Source organism: Rhinoraja longicauda, chromosome 3, assembly GCF_053455715.1.
Source record: "Rhinoraja longicauda isolate Sanriku21f chromosome 3, sRhiLon1.1, whole genome shotgun sequence".
NCBI classification, from domain to species: domain Eukaryota; kingdom Metazoa; phylum Chordata; class Chondrichthyes; order Rajiformes; family Arhynchobatidae; genus Rhinoraja; species Rhinoraja longicauda.
Window position 1 is genome coordinate 5,315,936 of NC_135955.1, and position 22,371 is coordinate 5,338,306.

At 52.5% G+C, this 22,371-nt stretch overlaps 1 protein-coding gene across 1 annotated transcript in view; it reads left to right on the forward strand.

Moving 5' to 3' along the window:
- The window catches only part of LOC144592310 (sialoadhesin-like), a 69,384-nt gene that overhangs the window by 21,452 nt on the left and 25,561 nt on the right, over window positions 1-22,371 (forward strand). Inside the window, exon 2 of the mRNA XM_078396838.1 lies at window positions 20,601-20,807. Within this exon, the coding sequence (XP_078252964.1) occupies window positions 20,747-20,807 (61 nt within the window). The 5' untranslated portion in view covers window positions 20,601-20,746. The remainder of the gene's footprint in view (window positions 1-20,600; window positions 20,808-22,371) is intronic.

Below are 22,371 nucleotides of genomic sequence, written 5' to 3' on the forward strand. Positions count from 1 at the left end.
AGGGAAACTGAAGTGGCTGGAACCGGGAAATCCAGTAGATCCTGGCGCACAGAGTGCAGCTGTTCAGCAAAGCAGTCACGTTGTCTGCGCTTGGACTCACCGATGCAGAGGATGTCACGTCAACAGAACTGAATTCAATGTACGATCTTGCAAGCGACGCACATGAACCCTTCTCTCATCTGGAAGGGCTGTCGCCGTCTGGGGAGAAGGTCAGGGGGGAGGTGTGGGGACAGGCGGTTGCGGGGGATTGTACCTGGGGAGATGTGGACAGAGTTGTGAAAAGTGGATCTGACACAGGCGGCTCTTCCAGCCACTAATGCAGGGAGAAACTACATTTCGTGGATAAGGAGGGATTCTCAGAAGTACTGGAGTGGAACGGCACATCTTCAAAGCTGATGGAACGGCAACTGAGGAACTGTAATGAAACGACGACGTCCTTGCAAAGGACAGAAGGGATCTCGGTGTAGTAAAGGTCGCTGTGGTAGTCAATGGGTTTGTAGTAGATATCTCTAGATAGGCTATCGTCAGGTGGTGAAAGAGGGATGATGAGACAGCAGATATGTTTTAGTGGCGACCCAAGTGAACATGGAGGCGTAGAGTCATAGCAGGGATGCAAGCCATTCGGTTCAGCTTCTCCATACCAAGTTGGCATATTGCGTTGGTCGAATTGGTATAGTTGGCATATTGGACGAGTCAAATTTGCCTACATTTAGCCCAGAGTGGTCTAAACCCTGCCTATCCATTTTTCAGTTCAAATGTCTTTGAAAATGCAGTCATCGTTGTAGCGAGAAGGGAGTTGCGACAATGGGGCCAGGGTACGTTCTTGGTCTGCTGATGGTAAAGGTCGAGGCGCCAGTGTTAGTGGGCAGCAGGATGTGAAGCGGATGAAGTGGTAAGTGGACAAGCTGAGAGAATGGCTGCGTTATCGTAAGTGATACATTCATCGCCACATCTGCAGACATTAATCAGTCTACATTATCGATCACTCATTTCCCGGCGCCTGGTGTGATCACTCTCTCTCTCTCTCTCTCTCTCTCTCTCTCTCTCTCTCTCTCTCTCTCTCTCTCTCTCTCTCTCTCTCTCTCTCTCTCTCTCTCTCTCTCTCTCTCTCTCTCTCTCTCTCTCTCTCTCTCTCTCTCTCTCTCTCTCTCTCTCTCTCTCTCTCTCTCTCTTCAGTCACACTGGTTTCTCCAAATGCGATCGTGTGCGTCTACCTTGGATTGAAATCCCTTGCCCTGTTGACGCTGCGCATTATTTTCTGCAGGGACAAACTCAGGTATGTAACATTGCTTCCCAATTCTCCCAACAGTCCCGCCCGCTCCCCAGACATCAGACCTAAGAAGGGTCTCGACCCGAACGTCACCAGAAATGCTGCCTCTCCAGCATTCTGTGTCCATTTCCATGGAAAAAGTTCAATGTCCGCAGTGGGGATAGAGGTGAATCGGGCAGTACTCTAGCTCAGTGCTTCTTAAACTCATTCACCCTTGAATCTTGATCACAAAATGTCATTTACCCTTGCCTAAATTTTCATATGGTTTTTGGTAATTTTCGTCTTCTTCTCCCTTGTGCATAATTTTATATATATTAAGTTATTCACCCTTCATGCACCCCACTAGTTTCATTCACCCTTGAGTGAACCATTCACCAGTTTAAGATGCACTGCCCTAGCTTATGGAAGGACATCTCAGCTGAAAAGCTTTCCCTGAGTCTGGTGGTACGGGCTTTCAAGCTTTTGAATCTTGGCAATATGCCAACTAACTCGGTATGGAGAAGATATTCTTTGTGTGGGGGGGGGGGGGGAGAGGGAGAATGACGGGGCTACGACTTGTGACAATGCATCGTGAGGATTGTTCGTAGTTGAGCACACTAGTATTTTTGATTGAACACATTTGACAAATAGAACCCGTCCTTCGGCGTGTAAGGGGTTTCTGCGCCGAGCTTTCGCCCGACCTAAGGTCCCTGTGCCTTGCTCTGGTCCCTCGACCAGGCCGCGCACACTGGTTCCCCGTTAGTGGTTCGACCCACTCACCTCCTACGGTTCTATACACTGGACTTAGATGCAGGAGCGTTGATAGTGTAGAAAATTCAACCAGACCAGATTTGAAGACCAGGGTTTAAACGGAAAAGGCTTTTGTTGAGCGCTTGGGACTATGGTACATGAATGCTTTGACACAGTTCTATAAGACATATGCATAATTACATGAATACTTTGACACAGTTCTATTAGACATATGCATAATTACATGAATACTTTGTCTCTGAATCGTAAACGCAGTGTTCTATAAGACATATATTTGACTGTAAGATGGGGAACGTACGACACATCGTAAAATTGGCCAACACATATTCACTTACACCCACGTTAATTAAACCACCCTCCCCTCTATACTAAACTATGTCCAGGATGCGCAGGATCGGGGTACATGCTCACCATGGGGCTATTCCTGGGGTTACTGGCTGTTCGTGCTGCTTCCTCCGATATTTTCCATTTCTTGCGTGCCCGTGCTTCTCCGTGAGTTTCTTCCTTCCGTTCTTCCTTCTTTTACCGTGCTGTGCTTCGGTTCCCGTGTGTGTCTTGCGTGAGATTTTCCTGACTTGAAAACCCAAAAATCGTGGCCAGTTATACTAATCCTGACCCGTCCTATCTTCCGCCAGATCTAGGAATCTCTTTGTTTCAAAGATAGGTTTCGAGTTTTCTCTTTGTTCTGCGTTATGTCCGGGAGTACCGGTGATGGCTAGACGGTCTGTTAATCTGTTTTTCGTTAAGAAGTGATGGGTTTAACTGGTTTCCCATCACCTGCCAGGTAGGTTTCTATGGGCTATTGTGCCCCCCTTAACGGGATTAACTGTGTAGGTCGGCTTGGGGCATTGTGAAACATGCGGATGTCAGCGCCCCAGTGTCTGGACTTCGACCTGGTTTCGCGGGTTTCTGCACGGCCAATATCCATCTATTGTTCTGGCCGTCGCTTTGCAGAAAACCTAGAGACTGGGCTGTGGGGTTTTTGCTTTTGTGGCTGGTCACGAGGTCCCGCGGCCATCTTGGGACCCACTGATTGTGACATCCCTTGTTAAAAAACTGAGCGCAGCCTTTCTCTGCTATCAGCCCCAGTCCCGTATAAAATGTCCAAACTGCAGCTCTTTGGTTTTGTTGATTGCAGAATGAGGGAAAACTTCTCAAATCTTACAGTCCCTCCTGTTGATTTGCATAACCCCAGCTTATCGAATCAATTAAATAATGTGGTTGAGCAATGTTTTACCGATTGTCCACATCCAGACCCCTGAGGTTTTAACTAACTAGTGCCCCATTACGAATATACAGTCCCCATCTTTAGGCTGACCTATAGTGCCCGTGTCCCGGGCAAAACTATATTACAAACATTTACATTTCGTGTAAGACATATACACTTACACCTTGTCCCAGGCTGATGCCTCCGCTATCCTCCTACTGGTGTCAGCTTTAATGTAGGACATGAAAACAAAACAACAGCAAAACGATACATTTTGTACATTCCTTCAACACAATCATTCTTTCTACAATTTTGAAAAAGGACTATGCAAAAAACACAGTTCACTCGTTGCGGAGGGGGGCCCATCCTCCTAGCAGCTTGCGGCTGGGTCCTGCTCGCCCACCCGCACGTCAGCGATACCTCGAACCCCACATACACATATAGATCCCCTCATCCGGTTCCCACCATTTGTCCCAACACACACTCAACTGTTCATTAGTCCCAGAAATAGTCCTGTGAGTGTTGCTGTTAAGTCTCTCCCACTCAACAGTGGAGTTGGCCATTGTCCTGCTCGTTTTCCTCAGCCACCACCGCCTGCTCGCGGGGACCTACCCGGGCATACCAGGCAGATCCTTTTGCCAACGGTGGCGCTTATTCTTTGGGCGACGATCTTGACTCTCGGGCACAATAACGAAGTGTCCCGATAAGCAAAGCCTGAGGCGCTTGGAATATTCTGAAGAGTTCGATCCCAGCCACCCCGGCCACCGGCCTTCATGAAAGTGAACTGCGGTCTCCTCCGCTTCTCTCCTTCCAGTCCCATCGGTCGCGATCGGAGCCGTGTCCCCGGAGCAGCCGTAGACGATGATGTCCTTGGTGCGGCCCCAATAGTCCCACCCACATCCGATCGCCGTGGCAACGATCCACCATACGAGTGCCTCCTTCCACTCCAGAAAACGGATAAAAATATGGTATAGCCAGCCTCTTGGGGAGCGCTTGGCTTTGTTAATGCCCCTGCGGGCGGGTCTCTTGACCTCCAGCCTGCACCCCACACCTGCATCCTGGACGCATTAACTTTATCTAAAACTATCCCCACAAAACTTATCTATATTACTTATCCTTATCTATATTACTTTATCCTTATCCTTATCTAATCTAAAATATAGTACAGCGCCGCCTTCCCAGGGCGGCTCAGCTAATCCCTGTCAGGTCTGCAGCGGGTGGTCTCCTGCGGCTGCACCACGCTGTCTCCCACCTCTGATCCTCCGCAGCCTGTCGCTGCCTGTCGGGGGCTAAACCTCCTCTGAAACGCTAGCTCCCTCCTCCTCACTTGGCTCCCTCGGGGCGTGATTGACCTCTGGCCAAAACTTTCTAGGTTGGGGTTCCCTACTAGACCTACGGAGAGTCACCTTCGACACTGCCCCCTGGACAGCCTTGCAGAGGACCGGTCCCTGCCGTGTCGTAGCTCGGGTACCCCCCGCAGCTGCCGACACTGGCCCCTCTGCTCCCTTGGTGCTGGGTATTCCCGCGGCATCCGACCTCACCCAGCCTGTACCTACAGGTGGTGAGCCTCCGCCCGCTACCCCCGCCTTTCTCGTGCTTGAGTCGAGAACGTTACTGTCGTCCCCCTCCGACTCCGACTCCTCCATAATGGGATCCAGCCCCTGATCGAGCAGATCAGGCCCTTCCTCGTCTGAATCCCACCCAAAACGCGAGATTCTCCATTCCTGGAGAATGCCCTCCCCCCTCACGCAGGCAACCTTGCCTGTCTGCGTGGCCTGCTGCATCCTTGGCTGTGAGTCCCCACTCCCAGGGCTGGCCCTTGTGGTTGACCCCTGTGCTCCAGGCTTATATAGTTTACACTGGTTAATGTGAAACCATTTAATCCGCCGGGGCATCTTCACGGCGTAGACCATGGGGCTGGCTTTATCTACAATGCTGTAGAGACCCATGTAGAGTGGTTCGAAACTACCTACCCTAGCGTAGTTCCGAACCATTACCAATTCTCCTACCTCCCACTCCTGCAGCTTGCACGGCTCCAGCAACAGCTTTATTCACAAAATGCTGGAGTAACTCAGCAGGTCAGGCAGCATCACGGGAGAGGAGGAATGGGTGACGTTTCGGGTCGAGACCCTTCCGAGTCTGGGTCAAGATGTGGTCGTAGAGTAGGAGGGCAGGAGAAATCACAGAGGGGGAGCAGCGAGAGAGCATGTTGCTAAACTCTCGTCGAAGAGAGGAGGAGAACTTCTTCAAAGTGGACATACCTCGAAGAGAAATCGCAGTGGAGCAACCAGTAGTATAAGAAAATAACTGCAGATGCTGGTACAAATTGATTTATTCACAAAATGCTGGAGTAACTCAGCAGGTCAGGCAGCATCTCGGGAGAGGAGGAATGAGTGACGTTTCGGGTCGAGACCCTTCAACAGCAGATCCAGCAACAGCTTGTTGCCCAGATGCTGCCTTCCCATGTTCCCAGCCGCCTGTCCGTGGACCTGCTTCAGACGCTCGAAGAGGTTCTGGACAAACCTGTCCCTCTTAACCTCCTCGAGCTGACCCTCCGTGAGCACCGGGGCCAGAACATGGGTGGGAGTGCGCATAACCCTGCCAGTCATCAGCTCGTACGGGGAATACCCTGTACTCTTAGACGGACTGGCCCTGATCCCCATGAGGACCAGGGGCAGGACCTCCGCCCATTTTTGGGGCAAGCCTATGGCCTCCTTCCTCAATCTTTCTTTCAAGGTCCTGTTCATGCGCTCCACAATCCCTGATGACTGGGGATTGTGGGCTACGTGCCACTTCCCCTCAATGTCCAGGAGCATGAGGGTGTTCTGCATCACCTGTCCGGTGAAATGACTCTCTTGGTCGGACTCCACAAAACGAGGGAGACCCACCGTGAGAACACCTCCCAGACCAGGTTCTTGGCAGTACCCAGTGCCATAGCTGTCTTACAGGGGAAAGCCTCCACCCACTTAGAGAACACGTCTATCAGGACGAGGCAGTAATTATAGCCTCCTTTGGTGGTGGGCAAAGGCCCGATGTAGTCGATCTGGATCGAATGCCATGGTCTCTCCACCCTCCTGACGTGTCCCATGGGCGCTTTCCTTTTCTAGGGGTCTGGGATATTGGCACTCCAGACGAGGCAGCTGGCGCAGAACTCACGGACATCGTCCCTAAGCCCCGGCCACTATCCCGCCTGTTCTACCCGCTGCCACGTAACCTCCGGTCCGGGGTGCCATGCCCCTGGACCCTCGTGTGCCAGCTGGAGGAACTCCCTCCTGTGCTGCTGTGGCACAACCCACTGTTCGGCATGGAAGAGCATGCCTTCTTTTACGGAGAGGGCCGCCTTACTGTAGAGACCCTCTACCTGCTCGCCCTCACTAACCGCTCTGAGGACGGCTTTTAAACCAGGATCCTGAGCTTGGACGGTCCTCAGGTCCAGAGGCAATGTGACCTTTGGGGACCCGACGTTTCCCTCCCTACCCTGGATCGCTGCTATCTGCTTGGGCCCATAGGGGTCCCAGAAAATGCCACTGCGGGCGCCCTCCTTAGCCAGGGCGTCCACCTGCTGGTTGCCCTCCCCCTAGGGCTCTGTGGCGGAATGGGCCTTCACCTTGTGAATGAAGACCTCCCCTTTCTCCCCTACTGCGGCCAAGATCTGCTCTAGCAGGGGCTTAACTGTTAAAGGCCTTCCGTCTGAGGAAGTGTATCAGCGACGGGACCAGAAGGCCAGGTACTCGGTACACGAGTTGCATGTGAACATGCTGTCCGAGCAGATCGTGTACGGGTTGGGAACATATCTGGGTGGGTAACGATGTACGCCACTGCAGACAGCTCGGCCTGCTGCGCGCTCATGGTGCTGTGGAGCTTAATCGTCAAGGCAATGCCTGCCTCGGGGTCATAAACTCCACACCCCGTGAGTCGTTCGCCAGCTGACACCGTGCTGGAGCCATCCACATAGATTTCCAGGACTGTGGGATGGATCCCAGCCCGTAAACCTATGTCGACGTCCCAAACCCCCTCCACGGAACACCGATGGGCCGTTCCGGGATATATTAAATTTGCCGCGAGCTTTGGCTCGCACAGACCTTCAATCTTCAGATCCATCTGTGAAAGGAGGAGGGTCCAGCGCGCGATGCGGGCGCTGCTGACAGTCCCATCCTTGATCCTTCCACCCAGAAGCATCTGGGTGGGTGTGTGGTGGGTGAGGAGAGTGATGGAAGAGGTCCCTGTGAAGATTAATAACCTCTTCACAGCCCAATGCGTGGCTAAAAGGTGCCTCTCGCAATTGGAGAAACTCCTCTCCACATCGGTGAGCACCCTGGAGGAGTGCACCACTGGTCGCAGCCTACCGTGCCGTTCCTGCAGCAGCACGGCACTCAGGCTGTCCCCACTGGCTGCCACCTCCAGAGAAAACCCTTTCTCCCCATCTATGGCTCCTAAGGCTGGTGCGGTTTGCAGATCCCCTTTTAACTTCTCGAACGCGGCCTGGCAACGCTCATCCCAAGACCACTCCACTCCCTTGTGTAGGAGTCGGAGTAGCGGGGCTGCGGTGGCCGCGTAGTCCTCGATGAAGTCTCTGCAATACCCGGTCAGTCCCAGTAAAGACCTCACACCCGTAACTGTGCAGGGAATCGGCAGCTCCTGTACTGACTCCCTCCTAGCTTTATCTATGGCCCTTTCCCTGGCGCGGATGGTCAGACCCAAGAATTTTACTTCTGGCAGACCGATCCGTGCCTTTTTCGGGTTTACCTTAAAGCCCTTCCTAGTCAGCAGCTCCAGCAGCTTGGCCAGCAGTGGACCGTGCTCCTCCTTCGTGTATGTGAACAGGAGGAGGTCGTCCACATACTGCACGATCTGGTGGCGCTGGCTAAATTCCCTCAGGCTATCCGCCATACACTGGTGAAAAATGCTGGGGCTGTTGTGGAAACCCTGTGGCAAGCAGTTCCATGTTTGCCCTTTAAAGGTAAAGGCAAACTTGTACTGGTCCTCCCGCCGCAGCGGAATGGACCAAAACCCATTTGAAAGGCGGGCTGCGCGGGCTGATGTCATTGGGGAATGTCCAGTGCCCCCCCCCCGCACCCGGGGAGCCGGTAGCGACTGGCACCTTCCCCTGTGCGGCCAGGAGGGACCGCATCACCTCGATCATCGATTCGATAGTCTCGGGCTTAACTGGGACATCGGCGCGCAGGGTGGCGCCAACCCTATCTTCCTTGGTGTGGGCCTTGCAATCCTTCCGCCAGTGCCCCACCTTACCGCACCTGAAACACTTGGACTGTGCGGTAGGGTTACCCTCCTGTCGCCAATCCTTTTGGGCCGGTGCAGGAGCCTCCGCCACGTGCACCTTCCCTTTTACGAGTCGGGTAGACGTGCTCCGGGTTTTTCTATGCCCTACGGTGAGACGGTCCAAAACCGCCTCCTCCGTGCTATTTGTGGGATCAGACCAGGCTTTCGCCTGTTCCCTGACGGCCGCCAGGCTATTTGACACCAAACATCGGAGCCACTGGGCTCTCCCATTCCCGACCAGGTCATCCCGCGCGGGGACGTGCGGGCAGCTGCTCTGATACACTGGTCACAGTCGCGCCGCAAAAACCTTTGCGGGTTCTCCCTCCATCTGGAGGGTCTTCCCCAATCGGGCAAATGGACCCTCATCGTCCATCCCCAAAACTTCTAGGACCTCGTCCCTTGGAGATCGTAGGTCCTGTTCCCTCTTTTACTCTCATCTGAGAGGCATTGGAGGATCGAGCTGTCCAGGGAGAACAGCAACATTTTTGCCCGTTCTCCCTCGTCGCAACCGTTCATTGCGGCGGTTTGCTCGACCTCCCTAAAATGCAGCGAAGGGTCCCCTGATTCGGACAATTTCATTACATGCCCGATCATGGCTCTTAACTGCTGGGAGCTGTGGGGCACCACGATCTCGCTTTGAATGGGTCCGACGTCCCCATTCAGCGCGGTGGGTCCCTGTCTGGTTTCCAGGACCGAGCACATGGGCGCTGGTTCCGAGTCCTCGACCGGGAGCTCCCCCGCCTCTCTCTCCCTTACACTACCCCTTTCCCAGGATGCCTCGTAGCTAGGGGGATCGCGGAGTCTGGGGGCCGAAGCCACCACGGTCTTTCTGGGGACCGGAACCGGGACCTTCGCAACCGCCAGCGACTGGCTCGCTGGGGGGTTCATTAGATAGACCAGCCTTTATTTAAAGTACTCCGCAGACCCTCTATCTCCTGCAGGCAGGCCCCGTGGTCGGCCCCTTCCGACCTGTCCTCCAAACCCATTTTGTAGGCTGCCCTAACCCCCTTCAGGTTCTCTTCCTGAGTCTCCAGCTGGCGTCTCAGGGAAGTGCACTGCTCCCTGAGCTTGCCCTCACTGAGCATAGCCTCAGTAATCTGACACTCCATCAGCTCTACCCTGGCCTCGTGGCGGTTGGTCATGACCCGGCGCTCCTTGTTTAAAGAGTCCAGAGCCTCAATCAACTGGTGCCCACCCGCGGCCTTCTTCTCTACCTCCTCAAGAAGGTCCCTGATCAGGGTAGCCTGTGCCACAATTACGCGGTCCAAGAGCTGGATCTGCTTTTTGTAACATGTCAGCCAGTCCCCCTTTTCCACAGATTTCTTATGGGCTTTGCTAGCCGTCCACCGGATTGCTGCATCCAGTGGGCGCTTGTCCTCCAATAAATCACACATCCACTGTTTGGTAATATTTATCTTGCTAAAAAGATAGTCCGCAATGCGCTCGTCCATTACGTCCCTAGTCTTCAAATCCTTTTCTGGCACCCTATCGTCCTGCTGCCAGTGTCCCTTCGTGGTCGCCATAATCTGTAAGGGGTTTCGCCGCCGAGCTTTCGCCCGACCTAAGGTCCCTGTGCCTTGCTCTGGTCCCTCGACCAGTCCGCGCACACTGGTTCCCCGTGAGTGGTTCGACCCACTCACCCCCTACGGTTCTAGACACTGGACTTAGATGCAGGAGCGTTGATAGTGCAGAAAATTCAACCAGACCAGGTTTGAAGACCAGGGTTTAAACGGAAAAGGCTTTTATTGAGCGCTTGGGACTATGGTACATGAATGCTTTGACACAGTTCTATAAGACATATGCATAATTACATGAATACTTTGACACAGTTCTATTAAACATATGCATAATTACATGAATACTTTGTCTCTGAATCATAAACGCAATGTTCTATAAGACATATATTTGACTGTAAGATGGGGAACGTACGACACATCGTAAAATTGGCCAACACATATTCACTTACACCCACGTTAATTAAACCACCCTCCCCTCTATACTAAACTATGTCCAGGATGTGCAGGAACGGGGTACATGCTCACCATGGGGCTATTACTGGGGTTACTGGCTGTTCGTGCTGCTTCCTCCGATGTTTTCCGTTTCTTGCGTACCCGTGCTTCTCCGTGAGTTTCTTCCTTTCGTTCTTCCTTCTTTTACCGTGCTGTGCTTCGGTTCCCGTGTGTGTCTTGCGTGAGATTTTCCTGACTTGAAAACCCAAAAATCGTGGCCAGTTATACTAATCCTGACCCGTCCTATCTCCCGCCAGATCTCGGAATCTCTTTGTTTCAAAGATAGGTTTCGAGTTTTCTCTTTCTTCTGCGTTATGTCCGGGAGTACCGGTGATGGCTAGTTGGTCTGTTAATCTGTTTTTCGTTAAGAGGTGATGGGTTTAACTGGTTTCCCATCACCTGCCAGGTAGGTTTCTATGGGCTATTGTGCCCTCCTTAACGAGATTAACTGTGTAGGTCGGCTTGGGGCATTGTGAAGCATGCTGATGTCAGCGCCCCAGTGTCTGGACTTCGACCTGGTTTCGGGGGTTTCTGCACGGCCAATATACATCTATTGTTCTGGCCGTGGCTTTGCAGAAAACCTAGAGACTGGGCTGTGGGGTTTTTGCTTTTGTGGCTGGTCACGAGGTCCCGCGGCCATCTTGGGACCCACTGATTGTGACATCCCTAGTTAAAAACTGACCGCAGCCTTTCTCTGCTATCAGCCCCAGTCCCGTATAAAATGTCCAAACTGCAGCTCTTTGATTTTGATGATTGCAGAATGAGGGAAAACTTTTCAAATCTTACAGGTGCATCGCACTACGCGTCCAAATATGGTCAGTGTTCATGTTGTTGTTGTCAAATGTTGTTCAACGCCGACACTGACAACGAAATCTACACTCAGGAGAGTTTTGTTCAAGTCTCGATCCAAATCCGTTCACGCATTATCTGCAGGATATTAACGGAATTGTCAAAGGTGGTTTTGTTGAATAGTTTGTGAATCTCACGTTTTAATCGGTCTTATCGTTTCCACGAAGCAGGTCGAATATCATCCAGCGCAGGAGGCCGACAAGCGCAGTTTTTCCAACTGCAATATTTACCAGCCCACGTTACCCGCGCTGAAACTGTCCGCCGATCTGATCTATTCTTACTATTGGACTCATTGGTTGTGACTCGGGGTATCAACTGCAAACATTGGCTAGTTAAGTATCTCTAGGGTAGATCTTTATCCGTGTCACTGATGTTTCAATGCGGCACTGTAAAACACTTAATGGTGTCACAGATGCGTGCATTAATCTGGCACACCCCAGACTAAGATGGTGCCGGGCTGGCAGATTTTCTGGATTATTGGCTGTCGTTTCCATTTATGCACCGCCATACATTGACTTGCTTACCTTTTGGTGTTTTCGCATTTGTCCAATGAGTCAGAGTGACACAGCGTGGAAACAGGCCCTTCGGCGCAACTTGGCCACACCAACAAACCAATTGGAGAGGGAGGGAGGGAGGGAGGGAGGGAGGGAGGGAGGGAGGGGGAGGGAGGGAGGGAGGGAGGGAGGGAGGGAGGGAGGGAGGGAGGGAGGGAGGGAGGGAGGGAGGGAGGGAGGGAGGGAGGGAGGGAGGGAGGGAGGGAGGGAGGGAGGGAGGGAGGGAGGGAGGGAGGGAGGGAGGGAGGGAGGGAGGGAGGGAGGGAGGGAGGGAGGGAGGGAGGGAGGGAGGGAGGGAGGGAGGGAGGGAGGGAGGGAGGGAGGGAGGGAGGGAGGGAGGGAGGGAGGGAGGGAGGGAGGGAGGGAGGGAGGGAGGGAGGGAGGGAGGGAGGGAGGGAGGGAGGGAGGGAGGGAGGGAGGGAGGGAGGGAGGGAGGGAGGGAGGGAGGGAGGGAGGGAGGGAGGGAGGGAGGGAGGGAGGGAGGGAGGGAGGGAGGGAGGGAGGGAGGGAGGGAGGGAGGGAGGGAGGGAGGGAGGGAGGGAGGGAGGGAGGGAGGGAGGGAGGGAGGGAGGGAGGGAGGGAGGGAGGGAGGGAGGGAGGGAGGGAGGGAGGGAGGGAGGGAGGGAGGGAGGGAGGGAGGGAGGGAGGGAGGGAGGGAGGGAGGGAGGAGGTGAGAGAGGGAGGGAAGGAGATGAGAGAGGGCGAGAAAGACAGCGTGGGAGGAGAGAGGTTGTGGAGCTGGGAGGATGGCGACCGATGTAATTTGATGCTCACAAATGTGAAATGTTTCCGTTTGCCGAGAAGAAAGAGGGGAAGCGATGAGGTGGGTGCCGCGGACAAAGAGCTGCGGTGCGCGCATATAGTTCCCTCAGTGCCAATGGGAGCTGAACAGCGGTCACGGTGGTACAGCGGTAGAGTTGCTGCCTTGCAGCGCTTGTAGCGCCGGAGACCGGGGTTCGATCCCGCCCACGGGTGCTGTCTGTACGGAGTTTGTACGTTCGCCCCGCGTGGGTTTTCTCCGAGATCTTCGGTTTCCTCGCACACTCCATACCGGGAGAAGGGCGGGGAAGCGAAGTGGGAACGAAGAGCAGAAGAGCCAGAATTCAGAGTCATAAGTGTTTAAATGTAATTCGCTCCAGGAAGGGAACAATGAAATTCGACCTTGCTGCAATTTTATGGGCACATTAACGCAATTACCCAGCAAATAAACACATTAAAGTGTGGTTGTGTGTGAGAGGGGGAGGGAGAGGGGGACGGAGAGAGGGGGAGAGACAGAGAGAGGGGTGAGAGACAGAGAGAGAGAGAGGGGGGAGGGACAGAGGCAGAGAGAGAGAGAGAGATGGGGGGTGGAGGAGGAGAGATAGACAGAGAGGGGTGAGAAAGGGAGAGGGTGGGGAGAGAGTGAGAGAGCGGGGGGAGGGGGAGAGGGAGAGAGGCAGATCATGAAATGGGAGAGAGGTGCCAGAGGTGGTTCAATGTATTCGTGAACAGATGGAGATGGTGAAATGAATGAAATTGCCGAGTTCTGTTCCGGTGCAAGAAAAAGTTCCAATGCGTTCGTCGGTGCAGCAGAGAGAGATGGGGAGTTTATGAACGATGTTAGTGTCCGTCACAGGCTTGCTGATGATCATGGACTACGTGAGACGTTGAGATCGCAGCAGTAGGTAACAAGGATTCAACGGGAGGTGGACAAGCCGAGAGAATAGTTGGGAAAAGATAGATAACATGGTTTTATATCAGGTGATCCACAGCAATGGACAGAATAAAAAATGAGAATTTGTGAAAAGGTGAGTGATCTGGTCGTGAGGATTGACAAAGCGGCGCGTCGGTGTTTCTGTACAAGACGCTAGAGGAGGGAAAGGGGTGACAAACGCAATTAGTATTGTCAACTACAAACATCTCATGTATAGCAGGTGGGCACAAAAAGCTGGAGTAACTCCGCGGGTCCTCTAGCATCTCTGGAGAAAAGGAATAGATGATTTTTCGGGTCGAGACCCTTCTTCGGGCTGAAAGTGAAGGGAAAGAGAAACGAGAGATATAGAAGGCACAAATAGCAATGCACTTCTGTGTTAATCTTTGTCAATTAATTAGTAGAGGATAACATTTATGCTGTGAATGTTAATTCCTGTCACGTTGGTCACTATAGGGCAGCGTTGTTGCCTTACAGCGCTTACAGCGCCAGAGCCCCGAGCTCGTTCAAGACTACTGGTGCTCTTTGTGCGGAGTTTGTACGTTCTCCCTGTGACCACGTGCCACCCCCCTCCCCCCCAAGATCTTCGGTTTCCTCCCACACTCCAAAGATATACAAGCTTGTAGGTTAATTGGCTTGGTATAAATGTAAAAGTGTCTCTCGTTTGTGCAGGATAGTGTGCGGGGATCGCTGGTCGGTGCGGACTCGGCCTGTTTCCGCGCTGCATCTCTCAACTAAACTGTATCATTGACATGTCCCCACTGAAGAAGGGTCCCGACCATAAACGTCACCAATCCATGTTCTCCAGAAATGCTACCTGACCCGCTGAGTTACTCCAGCACTTTATGTCTTTTTCTGTTGCGTCACAAGACAGTTTAGAGTCATGGAGTCATAGAGTGATATATACCCTTCGACCCAACTTGGCCACACCGGCCAAAATGTCCCAGCTACACGAGTGCCACCTGCCTGCGCTTGATCCATATCCCTCCAAACTTGTTCTATCCATGTACCTGTCCAACTGTTTCTTAAACGTTGGGATAGTCCTAGCCTCAACTACCTCCTCTGGCAGCTTGTTCCATACACCCACCACCCGATGTGTGAAAAAGTTACCCCTCAGATTCCTATTAAATCTTTTCCCCTTCACCTTAAGCCTATGTCCTCTGCTCCTCGATTCCCCTACTCTAGAGATTATGTGCACGCTTATCAATAGCTGGAGCACCAACATAAATCTCTAAGTTACCCCACTCGCGTGTAAACACTCCGTGACCATTTGCACTGTCTGTCTCACGCTGCTTCAGTGCGGTAAGAAGTGAAGGCCGTCACAGCTCTGAGGTATTGGTAAACAAGTATATGTGGGTTTGTCTTTGCTGAGCCCCCCCCCCCCCCCCCCCCCCCCCGTCGCTGGCGTTACAGCGTAACAACGGGTGATTATTCCATACATTCACCTCCTCACACAAACTGTAAAGTCCAGAAGTAGGGTTCACGCCGTCAGGGTCTATAGACCCAAATCGAGATGACATATACTGGGGAGTGAAATAGAGTCTACATTGGACTAAATGAGATTAATGTGGGATCGTTGGGATCAGTGTGCATGGGTGGCTAATGGTTGGTGCAGACTCCAGTGGAAGAAAGGTCTCGACCCGAAACGTCACCCATTTCTTCTCTCCTGAGTTGCTGCCTGACCCGCTGAGTTACTCCAGCATTTTGTGTCCACCTTCGATTTCAACCAGCATCTGCAGTTATTCCCTACTCAAGTAAAATCATCCACTTAGTCCTCTCTGTGTGTCCTGTCCGTTGCACACGGCTTCAGTTTGGTAGGAAGTGAACGTTTTTGGATTCTTGACCTCCGAAATTCATTAGAGCGCTTTCGCACATTAAATAAAGCATTCGCATGGAGGCAGAAGTTGCTGTTGTTGTTTTAATTCCGAGCATGACTTTGCTCTCTGCTCTGGTATCACAAAATGCTGGAGTAACTCAGCAGGTCAGGCAGCATCTCAAGAAAGAAGGAGTGGGCGACGTTTGGTGTCGAGATCCTTCTTCAGACCCCAATCCCTCTCTCCTAGATGCTGCCTGACCTGCTGAGCTGCTCTAGCACTTTATGATACTCCAAAGACGTACAGGTATGTAGGTTAATTGGCTGGGTAAATGTAAACATTGTCCCTAGTGGGTTGTAGGATAGCGTTAATGTACGGGGATCACTGGGCGGCACGGACTTGGAGGGCCGAAAAGGCCTGTTTCCGGCTGTATATATATGATATGATATGATACCTTCGATTTGTACCAGCATCTGCAGTTATTTCCCTACACTATTTGCTCTCTGCTCTGCCTTCTGCTTCCTTTGAGTCGTGAATGTCACTGTTGCGGTTTGGTGCTGCCTGAACATTGGGCAACATATGAAGAAATCAACTACTGCATTTCTTTCTCAGACATTTAAAAAAAACACGAGGAAGCAACAACTGAGCTGTCCCTGACGAAACGCCAGTAGGTTTAGATATGCAGGGCCCAGGTATCGCTCTCATTGCAGGATGCAGCGGCTTATTCATTTTTCACATTTACTTCGAAGGGAGACACAAAATGCTGGAGTAACTCAGCAGGTCAGGAAGCATCTCTGGAGAGAAGGAATACGTGACGTTTGGGGTCGAAACCCTTCTTCAGACAACTCCCCACACACGAGCACCAGGCCATAATCTCAAATACTGACGTCAACCGGACTGAAGCCAAGCGACCACTCTCAGACACCTCCTACTACTTATCCTTGGACCAATGACCCCTCAGACGACCACCAGGCCTTAATCTCAAACAGCCATTTTTTACATTTACTTCCTCACACAAACCGTGAAGTCCAGAAAAATAGCTCCCATCCGCAGGATACATGGAAACAACCCGAAATGACATGCACCCCGGAGTGAGAGACAGCTTGCATTGGGTTGAATGGCGTTGATGTGGGATTCATGCGAATGGGGTGGTTGATGCCTCAGAAGCTCATGTTAATATGTAATAGGAGCCCATCAAGTCTACTCCGCCATTCAATCATGGCTGATCTATATTTTCCTCTCAACTCCACTCTCCTGCCTTCTCCCCATAGCCCCTGACACCTGGACTAATCAAGAATCTGACAATCTCCGCCTTAAAGATATCCATTGTTTCGGCCTCCACAGCCTTCTGTGGGCAACGGGGGCTTCCATAGATTCGCCACCCTCTGACTAAATAATTTCTTCCTCATCTCCCTCGTGGCATACTCGGAGGGTTGGAGGGCCTGTATTCGTACAACATGGACGTGCTGTCCATCTCTCGAAAATTGTTGCTCCAATCGCCATGGCCTTTGGCTTTCCGACCAATAGAGCGTCAGCGATCTCGTTGTAGATGCTGGGAGCCATCAACAGTGAAATACGGCACAGCATGAAGGGTCTACGTGAACCGTGGGCTCAACAATACAGCTAATGTTATCAAACACCGACCGCATCCTGCACACGCTCTTATCTCACTGCTAGTACCAAGAAGAAGTTGCAGGGTCATGAGAAACGTGATCGGTTGTTTAAAGAACACGTTCGTAGTTTAGTTTGCTTTACTTGACTTTACGTTATTATTGTCACATGTACCGAGGTACAGAGAACACTTTTTATATTGCGTGCTGTCCATAAAAGAACTTTACCCGAATGCAATCAAGCCGTCCACAACCATCAATCACGCTGCCGCACCACGCTCAGCATCAGACCAGAAGCCGACCTCAGGGTCAAAACACGAAGAACTTTGCACTGAGGTTCCATTACTGTGGTTTGCGCTGATGTGGTTTGGTTTACAAGAATAACTGACATCGTACCTCAAACGCACACGTGCAGTTTTGTTCTTTGCCTTGAGCGGGCCTGCGGAGTTGCAGCAACAATTTCATTATTTCATGTCATGGGGCAAGTGCCAATTAAACACGAGTGAGATTTTGTTGATAGCACAGGTCACCTAATAATTGAGGAGGGGATCTGGGATGGGAGTGAACATTGGATTCTGCCGGCGGTAGTTGACTGCAGAAAGAAACAGATCCCTCCCATTGCCGCCCGATCAAACTCCGGCGACCAGTTGCAGTGTTCGATGGGGGACTGGAGATGTCAGCGTGGTTGCCGGAAATCTGGGTCCACGGGATTCGGACACAAAAGAGATGAAATTGCCCTGATGCGGGAGACGTGTGATATTACGGGATTCAGCTTAAATCGGCTGCCTCCTGCCAAACATTGCACAATAATTGGTCATGTTATCCCAATGGCAGATCCAGGAGCGCACTCATGGGTAGGGTGGGATTACCGGGCATCTTGGTGAAGTAAAGTAGCAGAACACAATCTATCCCCCAACATTGTGCAAAGTACATTCTGCTACACCAGCCGGCTTCCTTGATGCTGGAAGTTGCACGTGTGTTCATCCGGATTGCTCTTGAAAGGCATTAATTTGGGTCAACACCGTTTGCTTGACATATGGACGTAGATCCGGCTCTTTAAACAGCTTGAGTAGACACAAAATGCTGGAGTAACTCAGCGGGTCAGGCCGCATCTCTGGAGAGATGGAATAGGTGACCTTTCTTAAACATCTTCCAACACATCTTTAAAGAGCTTTCTATTATTTACCGTACAGTGATGAAAGCCTTGCTCTCTACCTTCACGGCGATCCATCATCAGTCACATCTTCCCATTCCCACCCACTTACGCTTTCCGCAGAGACCACACTCTCCGCAAATCTTTGGATCGTCAGACTCCTGAACGGCTGTCACATGATTCCCAGTTGTAGTATTGAATTGACCGATAACGGCAGGCGTGCCACACGCTTCTTTCGCCATCGTGTCTAACTGTCAACCGCGACAACAATGTAATTGTTCAACCTGGTCTCTGTTTTGCAACACTCGCCAGACAAGGATGTTTCCACCAATGGGAGAGGCTGGGGCCACGGCTTCGGAATAACAGGACAGGAGACGATGAGAAATGTATTTAGTCAGGGAGTGGTGAATCAGTGGAATTCATTGCCACCGAAAGCTGTGGAGGCCAAGTCAACGGATATTTTGAAGGCAGAGATTGATAGATTCTTCATCAGTACAGGTGTCAGGACTTTGGGCAAAAGGCAGGAGAATGGGGTTGAGAGGATAAGATAGATCAGGCATGATTGAACGGCGGAGTAGACTTGATGAGCCCAATAGCCTGAATCTACTCCAATCACATGAACATATGATCCTCTTATTCACTGCGTCAGTCTTGCTCTGGTTTAACTTAACAAAATAGATCAATGTGCATTCCTTGTCCGACTTTCTAAGGTGAACGAGATTTTCATTAATCTTCTCTGCTAGTGATATTTCCAATTCGCCCTCCTAATAATGTCTTCTTGAAGAACTCTCCGACTTTCCCTGTATTTCTCAGGGGGCACTCGCATTACGACGGGTGGATACTCCATGGTCACTGTGGACTTGTTGGGCAACGAGACCTCATTCCGCACCACATTACACCAGGCCGATAGCCCTGCGACACAAGGGACAACAAATGCTGAAATCGTCAGCGAACACACAAAGTGCTGGAGGAACACCACGGCCCAGGCAGCATCTGTGGGGGGGAAATGAACAGATGTATCGCGTCCGGACCTGACTTCAGACGTCGGCTGATAGATACATAATGCTGGAGAAACTCAGCGGGGACAGGCAGCTTCTCCGCATAGAAGGAATGGGTAACGTTTCGGGTGGAGACCCTTCTTCAGATTCGACCCGAATCGTTACACGTTCCTTCTATCCAGAGATGCTCCAGCATTTTGTCACTATGTTCGGCATAAACCAACACAACGTTTCCGCTTGAAATGACCCTTGTCCACTTACTCCTCTCGGTCTGTCCTGTCCGTCTCACACTGCTTCGCTTTGGGAGGAAGTGAACGTTTTTGGATCCTTCACCCTTGATGTTTATTGCAGTGCTTCCCGACAGTCAAGGGAGGAGTTTGCTGCTGTGACTTTCATTCCGAGAATGACTTTGCCCTCTGCTCAGCCTCCTGCTCCCTTTCAATGATGAATGTCAGTGTTCTGGTTTAGCGATGTTGGGACATTCTGCAGCAAATGATGAGACCAACGTCTGCATTTCAGTGTCAAGAAAAGAAATCCGGTAGAGAGCAACAACTCAGCTGTTGGTGAATAAGTGGCTGTGGTTTTGGCTTTGCTGAGATCTGCTGTCGCTCTCATTGCAGCCTGACAGCGTGTGATTCATTCTTTAGATTCACTTCCTCATAAAAACAACCGGTAATGTCCAGGACAATTGTTCACAGCCTCGGGATAATTGGAAGCAAACCGAGATGACGGGTGACCGGGAGTGTGATACAGCCTGTATTGGACTGAATGGGATTAATGTGGGATCAGTGTGAATGGTTGGCTGATGGCAGGTCATGAAACAGTGTTCAACCACAAATGGCTGCCCCCAAACAAATTGTGTACAATAACAGTTCCCGTTGTCCCAATGGGAGGTGCAGCAGAGAGGTCGCAGGTAGGATGGGATTGCAGGACTTCACGGGTAATTAAAGAAGCAAAACACACTACATCCCCAAAGAGAGTCGTCCCAAAGAACATGCATCCTCCGCACATCATCCGTTAATGCAGACAAGACTGTTGCATGCAACGTCATGCACAGGTTGAGTTGCATCATTTGACAAGATCCACACATCTGGTAGATTGAAATGCACCAACATTGTGCAAAGTACAATCTGCAACGGCAGCTGGCTTCCTTTGTGCCGGGGCTTGTACTTGTATGTTCATTGGGATTGTTCTTGATTGTTATGTTGGTCCAAACCCCGTTTGCCTTGCCTTTGTCAGTAACTCTGTGACCAAAATGCTCGTGTAAATCAACGGGTCAGCTGTATCTTTGGGGGAAACTAGAGAAATGAAATATCGGGTCGGGGCTCGACGTCAGAGGCCGTCTGTCAATTCCCCTTCAGAGATGCAGCTTGACCCGCTGAGCTCCTCCAGTAACTTGTGTTTTGCTCATTACAGAGTTCCGCTCGAACTGACGAAATATAAATAATCAGAACAGTACCTCAACGTTTGACAGCAAGTGATGCAATACACAGATCAAGTTCCGCATTTCAGTATCAGCCCAGAGCAGTGGGAGAGGTGGACACCACACAGAAGTGTTGGCGATGCGCTCTCTCCGGGTTTGTCTCTGCACCGTCCTGCTCTCCGTCTCAGTCCAGGGTTACAGTAGGTGTTTTATTGTTGACCTTCTTATCTCCTCTTTGTCTCGTCATCTCTCCCGATGTAGCGGTTCCCACTCTGTCCGCGCTCCGGCTGTTTGTACTTTGGCTCAGGTCTGTCTATGGGTGGGGTGGGGTGGGGCGAGTGGGGAAGGTGGGGATATTGTCCATGCCAAAGTGTCCTTCAGAAGGTGGGTGGTGAGGCGCGCTCTTGGCCAACCGAGCCCGTGGTGAAGGTGACCGGTTGACGGGGCAAATGGAGGAAAATGCGCATGGAGACCGCCCTTCATAAAACAGAGTGAGACTCTCGATAAGCAAGAGGGCGAAAGGTTACCGGGAGCAGGCGGGGATGTGGAGAGAGAATTAACAGCAGATCAGCCGCGATGTTACAGACCGGTGGTGCGAGCTGGAGGGGCCGATTGGTTTCCAGCCCCGAACACTGAGGGCGGAGGAGATCTAACGGAGGGATTTAACGTGGTGTACAGGAAGGTTGTTCCCATCGGTGGACGGAGAAGAGATGACGATAGAGATTGGACGGGATTGGCCAAGGAACCAAGTGTGTTGCTCGGGGACATGAGTCCTCGCAGGGAGCGGCTCCACTGGGACGGAGGGGGCGGCTCCACTGGGACGGAGGGGGGCGGCTCCACTGGGACGGAGGGGGCGGCTCCACTGCGACGTAGGGGGCGGCTCCACTGGCACGTAGGGGGCGGCTCCACTGGGACGGAGGGGGCGGCTCCACTGGGACACAGGGGGCGGCTCCACTGGGACACAGGGGGGCGGCTCCACTGGGACGGAGGGGGGCGGCTCCACTGCGACGTAGGGGGCGGCTCCACTGGCACGTAGGGGGCGGCTCCACTGGGACGGAGGGGGCGGCTCCACTGGGACACAGGGGGCGGCTCCACTGGGACGGAGGGGGCGGCTCCACTGGGACACAGTGAAAGGCTCCACTGGGACACAGGGGGCGGCTCCACTGGGACGTAGGGGGCGGCTCCACTGGGACGAGGGGGGCGGCTCCACTGGGACGAGGGGGGCGGCTCCAGTGGGACGAGGGGGGCGGCTCCCACTGGGACACAGGGGGCGGCTCCACTGGGACGTCGGGGGCGGCTCCACTGGGACGTAGGGGGCGGCTCCACTGGGACGTAGGGGGCGGCTCCACTGGGACGTAGGGGGCGGCTCCACTGGGACGTAGGGGGCGGCTCCACTGGGACGTAGGGGGCGGCTCCACTGGGACGAGGGGGGCGGCTCCACTGGGACGAGGGGGGGCGGCTCCACTGGGACGTAGAGGGCGGCTCCACTGGGACGTAGGGGGCGGCTCCACTGGGACGTAGAGGCGGCTCCACTGGGACGTAGGGGGGCGGCTCCACTGGGACACTCCAACACATTTCCCCCCAGAAAGTAAATCAGCAACATTATAAAAACCAACTGACCCGGGGAACAGACGCGGATTAAACACCAATGAACAGTTGGTCACATCACAGCCCGTAAACCACTCCCCCGTGTTGGTTTGGATCTCCACATCTGTTTGCGTTCATATTAACCTATCTCTCTCTCTCTTTCTCTCTCCTCTCTCT